The 17,072-nt window shown below is 41.6% G+C and overlaps 1 protein-coding gene across 3 annotated transcripts in view; it reads left to right on the top strand.

Moving 5' to 3' along the window:
- SOX5 (SRY-box transcription factor 5) overlaps window positions 1-17,072 on the top strand; it is a 454,156-nt gene that overhangs the window by 380,425 nt on the left and 56,659 nt on the right. For all 3 annotated transcript variants that reach the window (XM_078674095.1, XM_078674096.1, XM_078674097.1), the window contains one exon: window positions 15,060-15,237. In XM_078674095.1, coding sequence (XP_078530221.1) covers window positions 15,060-15,237 — 178 coding nt within the window. The remainder of the gene's footprint in view (window positions 1-15,059; window positions 15,238-17,072) is intronic.

Genomic DNA, 17,072 nt, shown 5'->3' with positions numbered 1-17,072 from the left:
TTGTTCGGACCGCTTTGTAAAATGTAGTGTTAATCTTGTTCTGTTGTCAAGTCAGCTGGTATAGATATGACTAAAACAGCCAGCACAGTTTCCACACCAGGGCATGCATGACTGTCAGTAGTTTCATTTATCGTAGAGGTCAGTGTGATGTTAGGAGGCTGCACCCGGATGTTTATGGTAACATATTAGGCGGAGAGGTAATTACTAATCAATAGGGTATACATTATCCATGTGTGAATCTTCATTTTAAAGGGATCCCTTATTTGGGATGAATGTTGTGCAAAAAACACATTATTGATAGCAATGAGAAAATTAACATGTTAGCATAATTTTCATGGTTTGCAGGGTCGATTTCCTGGTTTCTCATTTTCAAAAGTCGTAGCAAACGCCTCCGCCAAAATAATTTAATGGGAAAATCTTGACCGTCTGGTAGAAAGTCCGAAACGCACCTCTTTTCCTGTCCTTTTATGAAATTACTCCGTGACCACGCTCAGAAACGAAAGTCAACATCATAATTCAGTAAATTATTTGTGATCTCACAGTTCTGTGCCTGTTTTATTCTCTTGCCCATGTTTTTCTTCAACCCGGACTCACAAGCGTTCCCCCGTTCTTCCACAATGTTTTGATATAACTTGCTTTGTACTCTTTTCTTTGCAAATGCATCCCTTTTCTTAATGTGTGGTGTCAGCGTGCTCCCAGCATGAGTGTCATCCCTAGTTAGCAAAGGTGTCAAAACTTTGATCAGTGGCATTTGTTTTCTTATTCATCCTGAAGGTACCTGCTTTCTATTTCTTGATAGTTTAGACATAAGTTTTATTTTACTGCACGTTTCTGGGCGTAATGGGACTGAGACACGAATCAAAGTACTAAAAACTGGCAAATCACTATGTTATTCTGCCAACCTGTCGAGGAAGATCAAAGAGAGAGAATTAATATAACTGAATAACTGATAAATTGTCTCTTTGTTTTCATCATGTGACTTAAATAAACCCACTGATTATTTTATAAGCATTGCAGATTGAAATTCAGCAAGCACTTTTCAATCGAGTATTTTTGGGTTTACCTAATGGGAGGTGTTATGGCGATCTAATGTTCCAACTCGTAGCAATACAGTCAGCTCACCAAGATATCCCAGACTTAGGGTAGGCCATGTTGTGGTTTTTAATACATCCTGAAGCAACTTTTGTTCATACAAGTACATCGTTGTGATTTTTTTTCCTCTTAAGTGTTTTAATATTTCTGTCTGTTTCTTGATCCATATTAAGATTTATTTTACACTGACTTTAAATGTCTTTAATTTGCACCGGTTCATATCGTAACTGCACTGAAATGGAACAAATTATGTTCAAATTAGAAGAATAATAAGTTTGTGATTGGTCTGCTCTACATCATAGTTAAGTTGCAGTGTGTAGGCGAGTCCATTTTCCTACCTTGTTTTATGGCCCACTGGAACATTGCTGCACTACTGAAGTTGCTTCTTACTTCCGGGTTTAAAAATTTAAAACAACTGTTATAATTGTGACTTAGTACTTTGGTTTCATGTGTTCTCAAAACATATTTCACCATTTAGTTTTGGAGTGTGTGAAAATATTTCTATAGCACAAACCACAAGATAAATTAGTTTGGCCACATGTAATGGAGTTGCATGTGCTACTGAAAAACGAAATACAAATGTCTATAGAGTGTATCCCAACTATTAGTAAATAGGTTGAAGAGTATTTAGAGTATAATTGGACATTTCTCCTAATTTGAGCTTAATCCCGCTCAATAGACGCTGCACCGGTATCAAGCAGGTCATACAACACCTGCATGAATATGCCAAAAGACTGAGTCTTCGGTGTGTTGGGTATTCAGTGTATGTGGTATGCGGGATTCATGATACGATGTTGGTTACAAAGGTAAAATAGCAAAAATAATCCCTCTTGCAAGAACAGCATATGGCTGGAACAACGAAACAACAGCCTGATTCCAGGTTGGCTCTGTGTTGTTGTAATTCAATATCGCGCATACAAGGGCAGGAATATTTCTGGTGAAAGGCAGAATACATAAATGAAGGTTTTGTAAGCACTACTGCAAAGCCAAGTGAATAAACATAGTGGCCAGCAGAAGCTATACTGTGGCTGTGTTTGTAAGTCTATCCATTTGTGTGTAAACAGAGGAAGAGCCAACTGAATAAACAAAGACATCACTATCAAGCTACAATGACTACACATTATGCTTCCACAAACATTGTTAACTTGGCATCATTTTTAGGTCGAGTCTAGTCATGCTGTATCTGCTCTGTGGGCTTTTAGCACGCCCATTGCCTGTAATTGGTTTCTTGGTCTTCTTTCGAAATTCGTTTGGTTTATAGTTTACATTTGTCCCACCTTTTGGCTGTTTTGTTCCGGCCCTGGAGACTGACTGTGTTACATGGATCAGTTCCTTTCTAGCCATTTGTGTTCGTTTTGGTGCACTACTTTTGTTCTTTTGCCTTGTTAGCTTTCCCAACACAAACACTCGTTTCCCTTTGCGCTCCATCCTGAGCACCGCTCTCGCTTGTGACAGCAGCTGTTCTTACTAATACACACTCATTTTGTAGCAGGCATGGGAGGCATGCAGGGGAGAGTGAGGCTGCTTTGGTAGCACACACAGGGTGGACTCAGCCACACTGCTCTCCTCCCCTTGCGCTGCCCATGTCTGATCCTACTCAGTCCTCGCAGGTGCTAGCACTCCCAGTCGCAGCCCTCCTCGGCGAGTGACTGTCACTGCGGCTCGGCTCCAGTATTTTCCCAAAAGGAAGTGTCCTTGGACTCGCTGCCCTCCCCTGGCTCTCTTCCCTACTCCCTTTCCCTCCTGCACACTCCGCCAGAGCATCAGCACTTGTTGCCATAAAACATTCATGGTACTCGGGATTGTAATAAAATGCCATTCCCCTGGTTTAACCCTAAAAGAATGCACAAATCACAACAGACTTCCATCATCCTGCCACAGACCCCTGCCAAGGAACCACGCTTTTATCCAATTCTTTATGCCTTTTAAATTAAACCATGTAAGACTGTATGGTCGCACTGCAAAGGCGAAAAATGTGAAAAAAAGCCCTCAGGGCACTCTGTAAACAAGCATTTGCAATGTAATAGGTCTCGCATTTACGAGAGTTTAAACTTTTGGCAATATAAATGACAATAGCTTAAATTCTCGCAAATGCGAACCTATTGCATTGCAAATATTTTTTATAATCTACAAGTGCCCTGTGTTGCGCTGTCATGTTAATAGAGGTTGTGCCCCTTCTTTAGATGAGCCACGTCTAAAGAAAGGGGTACGGCCGCCATTAAAGTGAAAGCATGGTAAATGGCGCTTTTACAAAAAAAGCATTTGTCAAGTTGACAAATTATTATTTTTTTAAAAGCGCCCCATGCTGCGGTTTTCCATTAATGGCGGCTGTGCCCCTTTCTTTAGACACAGCTTGTGTAAAGAAAGGGGCACAGCCTCTATTAATGTGAAGGCGTGGCATGGGTCGCTTGTAAACAACAACAAAAAAGTGAATAAATAGTAAAAAAAAATGTAGCCATGTTCGGGGGGGCCACAAATAAAGCAGAGGCACGGCCGTCACTCTAGTGTTCCATGCTACTCTATAAAAAAATGCGTTTGGAGAGAGCATGTCTCGCCTGCAACAGAAGGCAGGTGAAAACAATTTAAGGTAAATAGTGCTCGGAGGCTGTAATATACGCCTACTGAAAAACAGCACATGTAAGAGGGCCAGTCTTTATGGGAGGTTACAAGATGACACAAAGTGGTTCTAAGGAGGGACTACTAATCCTATTGTCCAATGAAAAGCTACAGTTTACAAAGGACCTTGACACAAGCCAATGAAAAATATGGGTGGAGCTTCAAGTCCCTACCTGAATACAACATGCTTTACAGAGCAGTGCATGCGCTGCTCATGCTCGACCTAAAAAAGCAGACCATTTGTTTATACCACCGTTGTGGTAGCACCAGGGGTGCATACGCAAAACACACCATCCATGACATAATTCGGGTGTGCATACAGGGACTTTCAAACTGCCACTCCTGTTGGGGGATATGCGATTTTAGTGTTTCTTCGATTGGGTCATCACAGGTTTAAGGACATCACTTAGTGGGTGAGTGGACTGCGAGCATGTGGGACTAACACAAAAAGATCAAGAGGTCGCCCAGTCCATTACCCCATGTCAAGGGAAGAGGCACTTACACACAACACAGACTAACTCTTTTATCTTCAGAATCAAGCTTTTTGTGCTGCTGACTTCTACCTGACAACCGCTCCAGCCAGACCCAACCTAGCAGACAGGCTTGAGAGATTTGGAAAACATGATGATATGTGAGCTTCTATCATTATCAGTTGGATGGGTTTAGGTATACTACTAATGTGGTGGGTAAACTTTGGCAGAGGACATTTCCTCCTATTTGAGGACTTCAGTGGGATGCAGTATTTATGCAGTATCCTCAACAGCAGAAATGACCAAGCGCATTGTATCATTTCACGTAGGCACCTATTAGATTACACAAGGTCAGATCATACTTATTTTTGTATGTAATTATTTTTATTGCACTCTGTTGTAGCATACAAAGCTTTTGGTTGTGTATTTTGGTTGCTAAAATGAACCGCAGGCTGTTAAACTCTTACAGTCTTGGCTGGGCAAATATGCTGTTTGATCGCACTTGTGGTATCACTCTGGCGTAAAACCTGCTAAATGAGCCTTCTCGGGGCCTTTGAGGCTAGTGTAAAAGGAACCTAGGTAGTAAGATTTTGCAGCCAAACAACTGTAATCTCAATAAGGGTTGTCGCGCTCCATGTAATTGACGCTTATCTCTACACCTGCGATATCTTTTTCTATCCTAGTGCATTATTGGTGCTGTAGTCTGGGGTTGATAACAATTTGCAACAGAAAGGGACAGATCTGAAACCTGTCCTAGTGGAGCGAGTCAAGTCTTGGGAGATTGCATAAGTGTGTTTTTAGAACTGTAGGCGAAGACTTAAGGCTGAAGTCGTCCTTAAGGAATACGCCTCAGATTTCCAGGTCACTGGGTTGTCTGGCTGCTGTAGTTCTGAGGCACTTCGCTCTAGGTCACAAGGCACAGGCTGCTCCTTTCAGGTCTTAGCACTATCAAGTGCCTTTCAGAAGGGACAAGAAGTACATTTTCTGTGGGCACGGTGCTCCAGGTCCCTAGGGGGAGACTGGGTGACAGAGCTATAGGTCCTGGTCACAAGGGGCTTACTTCTCAAGTCTTGGAGAGAAGATAACGTATAATTGGTTGCTGCCATAACCAGAGTCCTCTGACAAGCCCCCCTTTTAGTCCGTATTAAAGCTGCCCCAGAATCCTCCGGTGGCCTTACTGCCGCCCTTTGCTCACTCAGCAGTCCGTGTCAGGCTGCTTATTACTCACCCCCTAACTGTTGCATTAATCCTTCTTTGCAGTCACATAACTGGGACAAACAGGCCACGTGGCGTGAGATGCTCTCGGGAAACAGTGACATGTGTACCTTCCCAGTCTGGGCAGTGTCATCTTTTCTGTGCACTTCACACAGGCTAGTATTGAAGCCCCTTGTTAACAAGATAAGCCGACAGGATAACTCACCAAGGCAGAGATGAGTGTCTGTGTCACCTTCAGGCCTTGTGATTGCATCCTCGTCACATAGCTGCAGTCTGATGTGCATCTGTTACACCAGTTCCTTTCCTTCTAAAACTGTTTAGTGAGCTAATGTGCCTGCAGCATTGATCTGTGTATATTCTCGAGGTTGCAAAATCTAATCCTGGTAGGTTGGCTCAGAGGGTTAATGTGTTTGCTGCAGAGGTCTTAATAAAACTGTATGTATAATCTACTTAATTTAAGATTTTTCAGTCAGCCCTCTTCATCCATTGGTCTGCTGTTGTATCATTCACATTTTTCTCCTGCCCACTACAGCACGGAGCAAAGGGTTACCCCACTTCCACCATTGGCTAACTGCACTGTAAGTGACAGCATTCTGCTCTTACACAAAGAACACATGGCACACAATGTAGTTCCCTTCAATGAAGGGATACCATGCCATTCATTGCAAATTCCAAAATTGTACAATGGCATTAATGACTGATAGAAAAGTATATTTTACCTTAGACTGTGTATGTTCGTCAGTTTGGAGTCTTTAATGACTTGATAATGGCAGGACACCAGTGCTATACACTACACATGCCAACACCATCAAAGGACTTTAATTAATGCTTGGTAGTAATAGGGCCAGTATATCATAGATGATTTAACACAAACGTTAATGTCTTTAATGGCTAATGTAATGTAATGGATATTCTGCTGAATGGCTAGACACTAAAGGCAAGAACCATTGGCTATGCCAATGCTTGTTTAATGAACGCATACATCCAGCGTGTTCACAAAATCTAGTCTCCCTTTGGCCAGAAAACTGTGGCTCCTACTGAGGATAACGTTCATCCTTCAAAAGATGTTTGCTAAATTTGTTAGCAAATTATTTCCTCGCCTTGCATCATACAGATATAAAACTGCTATCACACCTGCTAATCCTTATTGTCTACTAGATTGAGACATTTCTTGGTTCTGGGCCCATAAAGTAGTTCAATTCATCACGTCTATATCAGTGGAATATGGTGAATTCTAGCAGCTTGTCCTAACCACCACACTTTGCAACTGCCATTTTGATATGATTCATATTTCTTTGTTGTAGACATTTATATGTGCTTTATCTGAAAATTCTTTCTCCATACATAATTCAATCGAGGGTTTCCTTACTGCTTGCGGTGATAGCCCCCTCCTGTTAATGACTGGTTTCTAATTACTGGTAAAAAATGAGAGCGTGTGATTCAGTGGCTTCCCCTGGCTTCAGCCCATGTGCTTCCCACTCTTAACCGTGCTCGTTAAAATCCCCCTTTTAACCCATGTGCGGTGTACTCCGCACTGCTCTCCATGTGCGTATGGAAGTCCACGCCTGCCCTGTCTTCATTCATCCATCCATTCACGCACTAACTGCTAAGCTGCGTCTCTCCTGGTGGCAGAATTAAATCTCGCACCTCCAGTTGTGCACATTATGGACTTCTACTCCCACCCACATTTTCCTGTATCCAGGAACTCATTTATAGGCAATGGGCTTCATGTGGAATTAAAGCTCTAGAGTGTGTGTCTGCAGCTGCAAAAGGACATTATTCAACCCCACCACCCTGTCATGTGCGCTTCCCTGTTCAGCGTAATGCAATTATTTCATCTGAGAGGATAATACCGTCCGCATGATTCGTTTATGCAGCATTCCACAATTGTCTCTACTTTTTCATGTTTACTGCACTTTGCCATTGAAACTTGCCAGAAGCCGGCACGGTCAGCTGAAAAACTGGGAAGGCAGCTGAATTTATGGAACAGATCACTTTTCATTCTTTGGGGTTTATTTTCAGGATCTCGCATATGGTTTTCTAACTGGGGAGTTCAGCACCCCATTTGTTAGTACCCCAAAACGTGCGCTCTTCAGAAGTGATAATATGGTTCCAGGCTTCTCATGCAGAATGATAAAGATTGCCTGCTCGTAAGATTGTCGGGACTTGGTATTATAACGTGTACTTCGATAGTATCCTTGAATGAGGTTGCAGAATAGACAGTAGTATGTAATGCTAGCCACAGAAAAAGTGTGTAATAGTTATTGTGTCATGCATTAAACCTGTAAACATACTTTTGGAGTGATTTTATTCCTTGTAAAAATGTGTGCTATAATACAGACACTTTCTTTCCAAAAGACTTTTTTCCTTTTTAAGTCAAGGTCAAAGAAGTTGGCAAAGTGCAGCAAATTGTGGCAAATGTCTTCCTGGAGGTACCAAATGGGCTATTTAGTAAAATACACTGGGCAGTGCTTTTCGTAGGTCATTTAAGCCTACTTCAATTAGCCGTCTGATGATATTCATTTTATGAGCATGCAATCAAACCACCCAAGCTAGGCAAATCAGCTCCCAGTAGGTGTGCTATTTTAGAAATCTTGGATTGCCTTTGAATATCTCAGATAACCGTCACCCTTCCTTTGCAACGTAGGAACCAGTAAGAAATACAACAACTACATTCTTGTTTGTTGCCTCGTTTCCCTGTATGGTTATGTTTTCCGCAATACCCTGGACTGTACCTTCCCTAGGGCTTTTTCATGAGTTTGCCATTGCTAAGCATCCACTTCACTTGTGCCTTTGCATCTTTATTAATTCTGAATTGACCCCTTACACGTTCTGCCATGAGCACTACCCTCGCCATATGCCAACCACAATTCCAACAGACCTCCACGATCTACCAGCCTCCGCATTATTATCACATCGTTTGCTAGGCACTGGAGATGGATGACTCTCTGTGAGAGCCCCAAACAATTTTAATGTGTTGAATCACTGGTTGGCATATTCCATCTTTTCTCATTGGAAGAATTTAAGTCATTGTTCCGGAGTTGGTGAGAGTAACCATCCTCCCGCCCTGGATGTGGCATCAACGTGAAGTGAAAATAGTTTCTTGAATGAGGTTCTGCCCCAAATGTATGAACAATCTACCCATGCAAATTAAATCCTTCCTGGTACTCATCACTTTCACGAAATCTTGTGAAACACTCATAATCACACTCATAAATGGAAAGTCAAACCCTCAGAATTAGTTCACCATAACTGCATGAGTGTGAAGAAGAGGACGCACCTGAAGATGGTTCTGCAGTGTCCAGTGACAATCAAGCAAGTATTAAAAACTGCCCTAGGATCTCTTTTTCACTGATAAAAGCTGTTTTTTCAAAATTCTAATCCTAAACCACACCTGCTCATCAGCTGGTTCTCGAAGGAGACCCTTTTTATGTCCTTGTATTTTCCCATATTTTTCTGAAACGTTCATGAAATTACGTCCACTTTTGAAGTTAACTTAAAAAGCCCCTTGGCTTTTAAAGCATACATTTCCGCTTTCAACATGTGAACTTTGTTGTCCATTAACGAGCATTTTTTTGTATTCTGTGACACATTTAAATATTTCTCGAAAATTCAGGGCTAGTGTTTGCTCCTAGCATTGTGTTGAGGACTCCTATGCTGAGCACAGACCCATCGCACTTTTGGTACATCTGTGTCTTGATTAAAGGCAGTGTAAAGAATGTTATTTAGCAACCTAAAAAAGCCCCCACCAAATGAGAGAGGAGTGTTTCATCCAGAAAACATGAGCTTATCACATGGATGCATTGAGAGTGAATGGAAAGGGGTGGTATGTGTGCACATATCCACTAAGAACCGTGTAAAATGACAAAACCGTCAATTAAAACGTAATGTCTTTATAAAAATCCATGTTATGGATTCCTTATTGTCTATAATGTTTAAAGGCATATGTAAAGTAGGTTCACCCAAAAATAATGGTGGTAAACCCCAACTTGAATTAATACTTTCAGAAACCACTTTCATGGCTGGTCCGTAATAGGGAACGTTTTTTTGGAGTTGAAAGTCCCTAAGAGTGTTTGATGTCTCAACCCTAACTGCCTTTTTCCTGACCTCCAGGGTTCTGTTCTTTCCAACCATAATGTGAGTTTAATTACATTATAGCAATTGAATAAAAGCTTAAATGGATGGTTTGTGTTCAACAGTTAGTCAAATTGCATCATGTCCAGAGTTTTTCAGGGTTTAATCTTGCTTACAGTAAAAGCAAATTATGAATCCTATTGGATTTACTGTTATGTTATAGGTTATTTGTAAAGTGCTCATACACTGAAGTCTTATGGTGCTGAGATAACACATTATTGGTGCAGCCCTCTTGTGCAACTTTTTATTAAATGTTTTTTAATTTTTTCTAAAATGGATTAAAGAAATTCTGATTCGAGAGCCAAAGGTAAAGAGCTCGAAGTTTTTTTTTGTTCTAGGAATTACTAGCATGTATTGACTGACACCTGGATCTTAAACCATGCAAGAACGTGTGTAAGCCAAACTTGACTGCAATGAAATCCGGAGAAACTCGATGAACCACTCTGTGGACAATGGCCATCGCTTTAAAAACAATTCTGTTTTGTATAAGCAAACAGCACAGTTGTTTTAGGTAGGTTTGCCACAGATGAAACAAGCAGCTAAATTTTGGATCAATTGGGCATGTTTCACAATTTACCTAGGAGCTACTACTTAAATGGCTTTGTCGTAATCGAAACACCGTTGAACAAGCGCGTTTATTTTGGGATGTAAACTCTTTTTTCAATACACAGGAGAATGTAACCGATTGTTATCAGTTGAAATAAAAGCAAGAGCATATCACTTTTGCTACTTGAGGGCCAAGAGAAAGCCCAAAATCCAGCTAAACGCACACAGTACACTCCAGAGGAGAGCATGTAGGTCAGGGGTCCATCGCGTCGAGGAAGGGTAATCGGTACTGAATGCCTCACAAAGAGCAATCGGTAGCTTGGTTTTCGAAGAATCCAATTTCATAAAATTTTGCGACACTCCCACGGTCCCCACACTCTAACGAAAGACTGTGCGGCAGCATAGCAGAAGAAGTGTCCTGGGAAAACCAATGAATACATTGGATCTCATCAGAATGCAGTTCGAATTAGAAGCCAATCTAATGGACATATGTAGATGTTAAATAAAAGAGATGGTAGTATTAACTACTGTTTGATACCACAATTGAGAGGTTTGGGTTTTGGTTTAGAAAGTAAGAAGCATGGCCATTTGATGGAGACCTGTCAGATAAAAAATCAGCCAACAAGGTATATTGACTGAAAGGCTAGCGTAGCTATGTCTAGAAAATAGGATGGTGTTATTGATGGTGTCAAAGGCCGCTGTCAGGTGGAAGAATCAGGGCCCCCAAACTGACGCTGCCAGCCAGTCTACGGAGGTTGTCCAGAACCAAAACAACTACTAGTTTGATGCCTCTCCCGAGCCCTAAACACATCTGAAAATGACCAGGGATGCATTTCTTTTCCATATATCTTTGTATTTTAGAAAGACAATATATCTCTTAATGTATGGCCATTGCTGACAGTGGTCTCCATTTTCATTGAAACCTGGACAGTTTTTTGTAAGCAGTCATGGTAGGTACTCTAAGGATACTGCGTAGCAGCCCTGGGAAGCATCACCTCATTTCTAAAAATATATGTAGCGATGTTAAGCAGCGTGTGCTTACGGTGAGAAGTGTGAACTGTATTATTATTTTATTTACAGCTATTGTGAAAATATACTTGTGATGAGAATGTGGTGCAGCTTATCGACATTCCAAACTGATCTCTGCCTAATGAAAAATTCAATAACATTTGATAAAAAATGCAAACATGTGGAAAATACAAGAGGGGGGTGGGTAGGATAGATTGTGAGTGTGTGTAATTACATGTTTGGGTGACTTTTTTGTAAAAAATGTACTAGTCCTGAAACCTATATTTCATGGAAACACATGAACTATGAAGACTATTTCATGTTTCCCTTCTAATTATGGGTTCCGTCAGCATTAATGCAACCCTCAAACCAGCCTGTGGAGCTTCATCATTGTGAGTGCCGTTAGAATTATGTAGAAATAGAGGGCCATATTATGCAGCAGGGCTGTCTAAATCATTTGCCAAGAAAAGACAAATTATTAGTGGTGGGCAGAACTCACGGAGTTAGCTAAAAACTCAGCGAAATTCTTTAGAGTTCCACGAGCGGCAGAGTTCGGTACTTTGCACTGCTCAAACTGATTTTTAGCGGCGGAAGCTTGTCCTGAGATGTAAAAGCACAAACGGCACCACGTGGCATGCCAGAGCGTGCTGCCTCATTCTGCCACTCAAGCAAATTTTCTATTCGAGCAGCAGCTTTCTCAACACGAGCGGTTACCCTCTCAAGAGATCTCTGGTCTGTGTCAGACATTAATAAACATATAAATAATAGTATTTTGTTACTGGATATAAACATATAAAGTGTATTTTGCCTCAAACCTGTTAAAGTTTAGTTGCCCGTCAGTGATTGAAAACTCATGTTTAGATCTGGGTTTTGACAGCACAGCTGTAAACAAGGTAGACTTTGAGCCCCCACCTTTCAACCATTGGCTTTCTTCACCCCTGCCACTTTCAGCAATTGGCTTCAGACTGTTCATTATGTCTTGGCTCAGCCAAGAGGAGTATACACCTCTCGCCAGATGCTGGGGACCGAGCTTGCACTGATTAGCCTCTGATCCCTCTTTATTTGAAACCCAAACAGAAACAGGACTATGTGGAAGGCAAGTGAGCCTTCAATGCGGTCTACTGGCTTTAATGTGCTAAGAAGGCATGTGCAAACCAAGACCTGTTAGCTTTGCCAGTGATTGTTATCCGTATTTTGCAATGGTGAGTGTTTATCAATGGAGTATTCCCAGTGGAAAACAGAATCCTTGATAAAAACTCTCATTTATTTCCTGTCAGTGCTTTTTTATTTTTCCACTACCCATCAATGTTCTAAAATTAGCAGTTTTCACAGTGGTTTATCAACAGCGTCTCACATTTAAATATCAAACTTGTCAAAATGGATACATTTTGTGATTTCCACATCTACATGTGTGTGCTTCTGTTTCAGAGAGGCTTCATGGGAGGGGTGTATGCTCTGCTACAGTGGCAGGTGGGCGGAGAGCAGCATGTGACATACTGCAGCGTTGCCGACAGCTCGCGCTGACACACTCTGGCAGCAGCCCTGACAGCAGACACGCTGCTGACGGCTTTCCAAGTGGAGGCTGGGGTTTGGTGTTTTTGTCGCTTGCCTTGATGCCAGTAGTATTTTTGTACAAATATTGTTGGATTATCAAGAGGGGTCAGAATTTTCTAATGTCTGTCTTCAGTGATGACATATTGAGGCGGAAGTAAGCATAGATTATAGAGTTTTAGGTCTGGAACCAAAAACATTTGTGGCTGGCGCTATTCTTGGTCTTTCGTGGGGTGTAAGGCAGTACAAACAGCTGTTACCAGTGGATGAAGAAAGCAGACTTGTGGAGGTGGTAATGTGTGACAAGACTATCTGGAGGAGCGTTATTACTATTTTAAAAGTTTACGGAGGGTGTTCTAAAAAGTGCCTATACACGTCTCCTACTTGTATTGTCTGGTCTTCATTTGCTATTGTATTTGTTCCCTTTGTGTAAGAGGCCAGGAAAGATTGTTTGTGCAATTCTTATACAGTGCACACTAACATGATATATGCAACAGATACGTGATCAGTGTGTGCCAACAGCTACTGGCTGTGGAAGCTCTCTGCATCTGTCAGAAGCATTTGGGGAAAGGTGGAAGGGAGCGACTGCCTTTACTTTCACAGCAGGACACGGGGAGATAGAGCCGAACATTCATTTTAGGAAGTTCAAAAGAAAAGATCAATATTAGAGCTCCAGGCTTTACCACTGGTAAGGAGGTCACATACCACCACTACAGCTCTACGACATTATATGCCACCACTTATGTGATAGATACATCCTGTAGAGTCCGTGAGGGAACAAAGACTCCGAGACTTGTCCTGTAAAATGCTTGAGAATTCATACCAACGTGGCCTGCCCATTTGTTTTAGGGACATGCCAGTGAATGCATGGAAATAGCATTTTTGATAAACTGTAAAGCTGAAGACCGTGTCGGATCTCTCTGTGTGTCAGGTCTAGGGACAAAAATGGATTTGTGATCTGTCAGTGCAGTACGTTCATGCAATTAGCCTCTACCTGAGATTTACGCATGCCGTGTGAGCAGGATAAAGATAGAAGTTTGCATTTTAAAAATCCATGGATACTGTACCTCTGTCCCGACTCTACTAGTACTCTGCTCGTAGACCTCCTGCATGCATTTACATTGAATAAATACATCTGTTCAACACAAAGGGCTTCAAGTTCAGGCTGAGAGAGTGCAGCATCACTAAAAGTGGCATGGTTGGAACCAATGACCCGCCCTCTAGGGGTTCAAACCCTAAACTGAACTAGGAATGCAGTTCATCTCTCTGCTGTTTGACACCACTTTTCTCGATCCAAGTGATAACCAGATGAACTTATTAAGCCATGCTAAAGTACCTTTGAGCCATGGTGAATCTGGACGGGCAAAGGATGATTCTCCATGTCCCTGTCGCTCTTCGCTGCCACACACAGACTGCCACAATTTCGGAAATGCAACTGCACTCGTGGCACTTCCGCAAAGGGCCCTGGGCATCCGCCAGCGTTTCCTGGCAGCTTTTGTTCTCTCCCAGGAGGTTCTGGTGGGAAACCAAAAAGAGTGGTGTTAGCTTTGTCTGCTCACACCGTCCTGAGAAAAACTCCACTAAAAGGCAGGGAATACTTCACCTGATGCTGAGCTGGAATACCGGTCTGCTTTGGGAAGGGGGTCATGACCCCTCCGACCCTCACCTGGTGGAACAGTTGCTCTGACTCCTGGATACTCACTTTGACATCTCCCCAAAACTCCCACTTTGTGGATGGGAAGTGGGTACATGCCCCGCCTACAGAATGGCATACACTTCGTACTTCCTTTGTGTCGCAGTTCCGCCCTATGCTTTTTCCAGAATAGTAACATGCACAGGACAGAGCTGAAATTCCATAATATGTTTGCAGCATGCCTCTGTTCAAATCAGATAGCATCCCTTTTGGAATGTGCAGCGCCGAAGTAGCCCCTGAGACATCTGTATCACAGAGTGGCTCTATACTTCCAACATTGAGGACGAGAATCAATCAAAGATGATGTTGTTTTCTAAACAACTGTTATATTGTTTATATTTTTGTTTTCTTGTCTTGATACGTTCGTTTCATATTGTTTTCTCTTTGAACAAAGTATAATTTGTTGGCTTACTTCATTTAAGGTATTTTGTAGTATGCCTTAATAATTCTTTTGGTGGTTCTATTGACGTGGCATCTCTGTATGGTACGGTTTTAGGACCATAAAAATGGGAGGCACATATAGTAGTCATAGTTTATTCATCTGAAATTATTGTGCAAACACACAGATAATCAACCTCAAAGAATGTTTTTGTATGAGTGATGTTGGTAAACCTTTTACCTGCATCGCTTCACCAAGCTGATTACACAGGTTGTTTGTCTCCTTGCTTGTTTAGAATTGATAGGGACCACCATTCAAAAACTTGACAGCAGTTTGTTTGATCTCTTCATTCCAGGATGAATCGGCCCAACCATTGAACCTTTCAGCCAAACCCAAGTCGTCAGAACGGAGGTCCCCTGCATCGCCATCCTCTCCACACATGCCGGCGATGAGAATGAACAGTGGTGGTGGTAACCACAAGTCTAATATACCATCCACATTGGCTAGCCCTTCAATACGAGTAAATTCAATAGGTATGTTGATGACACTATTTCATAGATGACATTTACTGCATGATTACAAAGTCAAAGGTCAATTTTAAAACATTGACGTGCAACCATTGGCCAATGGTTCTGCCTTTTTCGTCCACAAAAGGGGACCATGTTGGCTTATTTAATCTAACATAAGTAGTTTGGAATAAGCACTCACATTTCAATAGCCTTAAAATTGTATGTGGTTTTAGAAATGCTCCCAAATTAAGATGTCCAACTCCTCAGAAGGTTGAAATTGACTTGGGCGGAATGACACCTTTGCTTTTTTCGCTCACTTCTAATTGTGTCACTGATCCCAGCCCTGCAGCATAGCTGGTTGCGATTTTCTATTGTCCGTGTTCAAGGAATCTATGGATGGCCATGATTCCACCTGAAAACTTTTTACTGCCCCTGCTCTTCTTACTCAGATAGTTGAGCCTTTATGCCTCGTTTCCTGGACCAGTGCAAATTGTGTTTAATCCTTTATCTGCCTGAGAAGTAGTTTGTATTGGAGCAGGAATACCCTAAGAAACCGTATTGGCGATTGGCGCAGATATTAACACTGATTCTATCAATATTATTTTATTGGCACAGAATCTAGTACGAATGCTATCAATATTGTTTGATTGGCGCAGGATCTAGAAAAAATCCTAACCATATTGTTTATTTGACAATTACGGCTGACCAAGTTACAATTGGCAAAAAAATTAGCTAACCTGCAACATATTCCTAGAGGTAATCGTATGACTTCTTTTGCTTTTCCTATGTTTTTGAATGTCATGTTTTGAGGTTTTACAGAAAATGTTTATTTCCAAAAGATACACACTTTTTACAACTCCCTTATTTCCAGTATGTAATACATTGTTCTGTTCCAATATTTTCACGAGTGTAATCCCTGCGTGCTTTGCCTTCCAGAAGCAGATTTAAAAAGCTGTACCTGTAATGAGGGATACATAATGTCATTGGATAACAACTGTTAGGATGACAAGAGCAGTAAAGGTCACTGTTACAAGAAAGTTAATGTGTTCTGCCATTAATAAATCATGGAAGACTGTGGACTAAGAGATAACAGGCTTAAGTTATTGTAAATGGCATGGAGTCATTGCTATGTATCTGCCAGCTTTCAATATTGAAAGAGACGTTTTGAGGTTGCGGAGCACGATGCTGAGCTGTGCTAGAGAACAGACTGAGTAGGCATTCACACTACTCATCGCGGCTGTTTTGATTCCAGTGTTATCAGCAGGAGTGCAGCACGAGGCACTGCGAGCATGGTAGGCTGGTCAGTCAGGCAGTGACGATTTAAAGCTGTAAAGTGTGCAGGCGAAACGGGTCCTAGGGCCCATGTCAAAAGTAGGCCTGTGCCACCTGTGAGTCAGGGCTAGGGTCTTCTGTTGCACGCTGTGAGATCGTGGGAGCAAAAAACATCCTTAACTCTGCCACTTATGGATTAAAAGTATTAAAGATCATTGTTTTAGCTGCTAATAAGGCAAACTTGTAGCATTAATAGACATGTTGCAAAAGTCCACTTCTTGAATCTTTTTTCTTGTTTTTTTTTATTGAGTGTGTACTTGTGCCCATTCACAGCTTATGAATGATGGAACCAATGTACATTTCGCATTTTCATACACCTGAATTGTTGATTTGTTTTCAAGTTGCATCGTTTTGTTATATCCCAAAAATAGGAGCAATACAGCAGTAAAGACCATGTCTATAAAAAAAGTATATTGGCTTCCAGCCTCACGTTTTTTCACTCCTAAAAATACAAAAAAATCGATCATAACTTGTGCCTCATGTTAAATCGCCGTTTCTGTGTCACTGGGTGTACTCTGCAGAATACC

The sequence above is a fragment of the Lissotriton helveticus genome, chromosome 1_1 (genome assembly GCF_964261635.1).
Source record: "Lissotriton helveticus chromosome 1_1, aLisHel1.1, whole genome shotgun sequence".
Lineage (NCBI taxonomy): Eukaryota > Metazoa > Chordata > Amphibia > Caudata > Salamandridae > Lissotriton > Lissotriton helveticus.
Note: the sequence above shows the minus strand (reverse complement) of the source record. Positions and strands in the feature narration are given on the sequence as shown.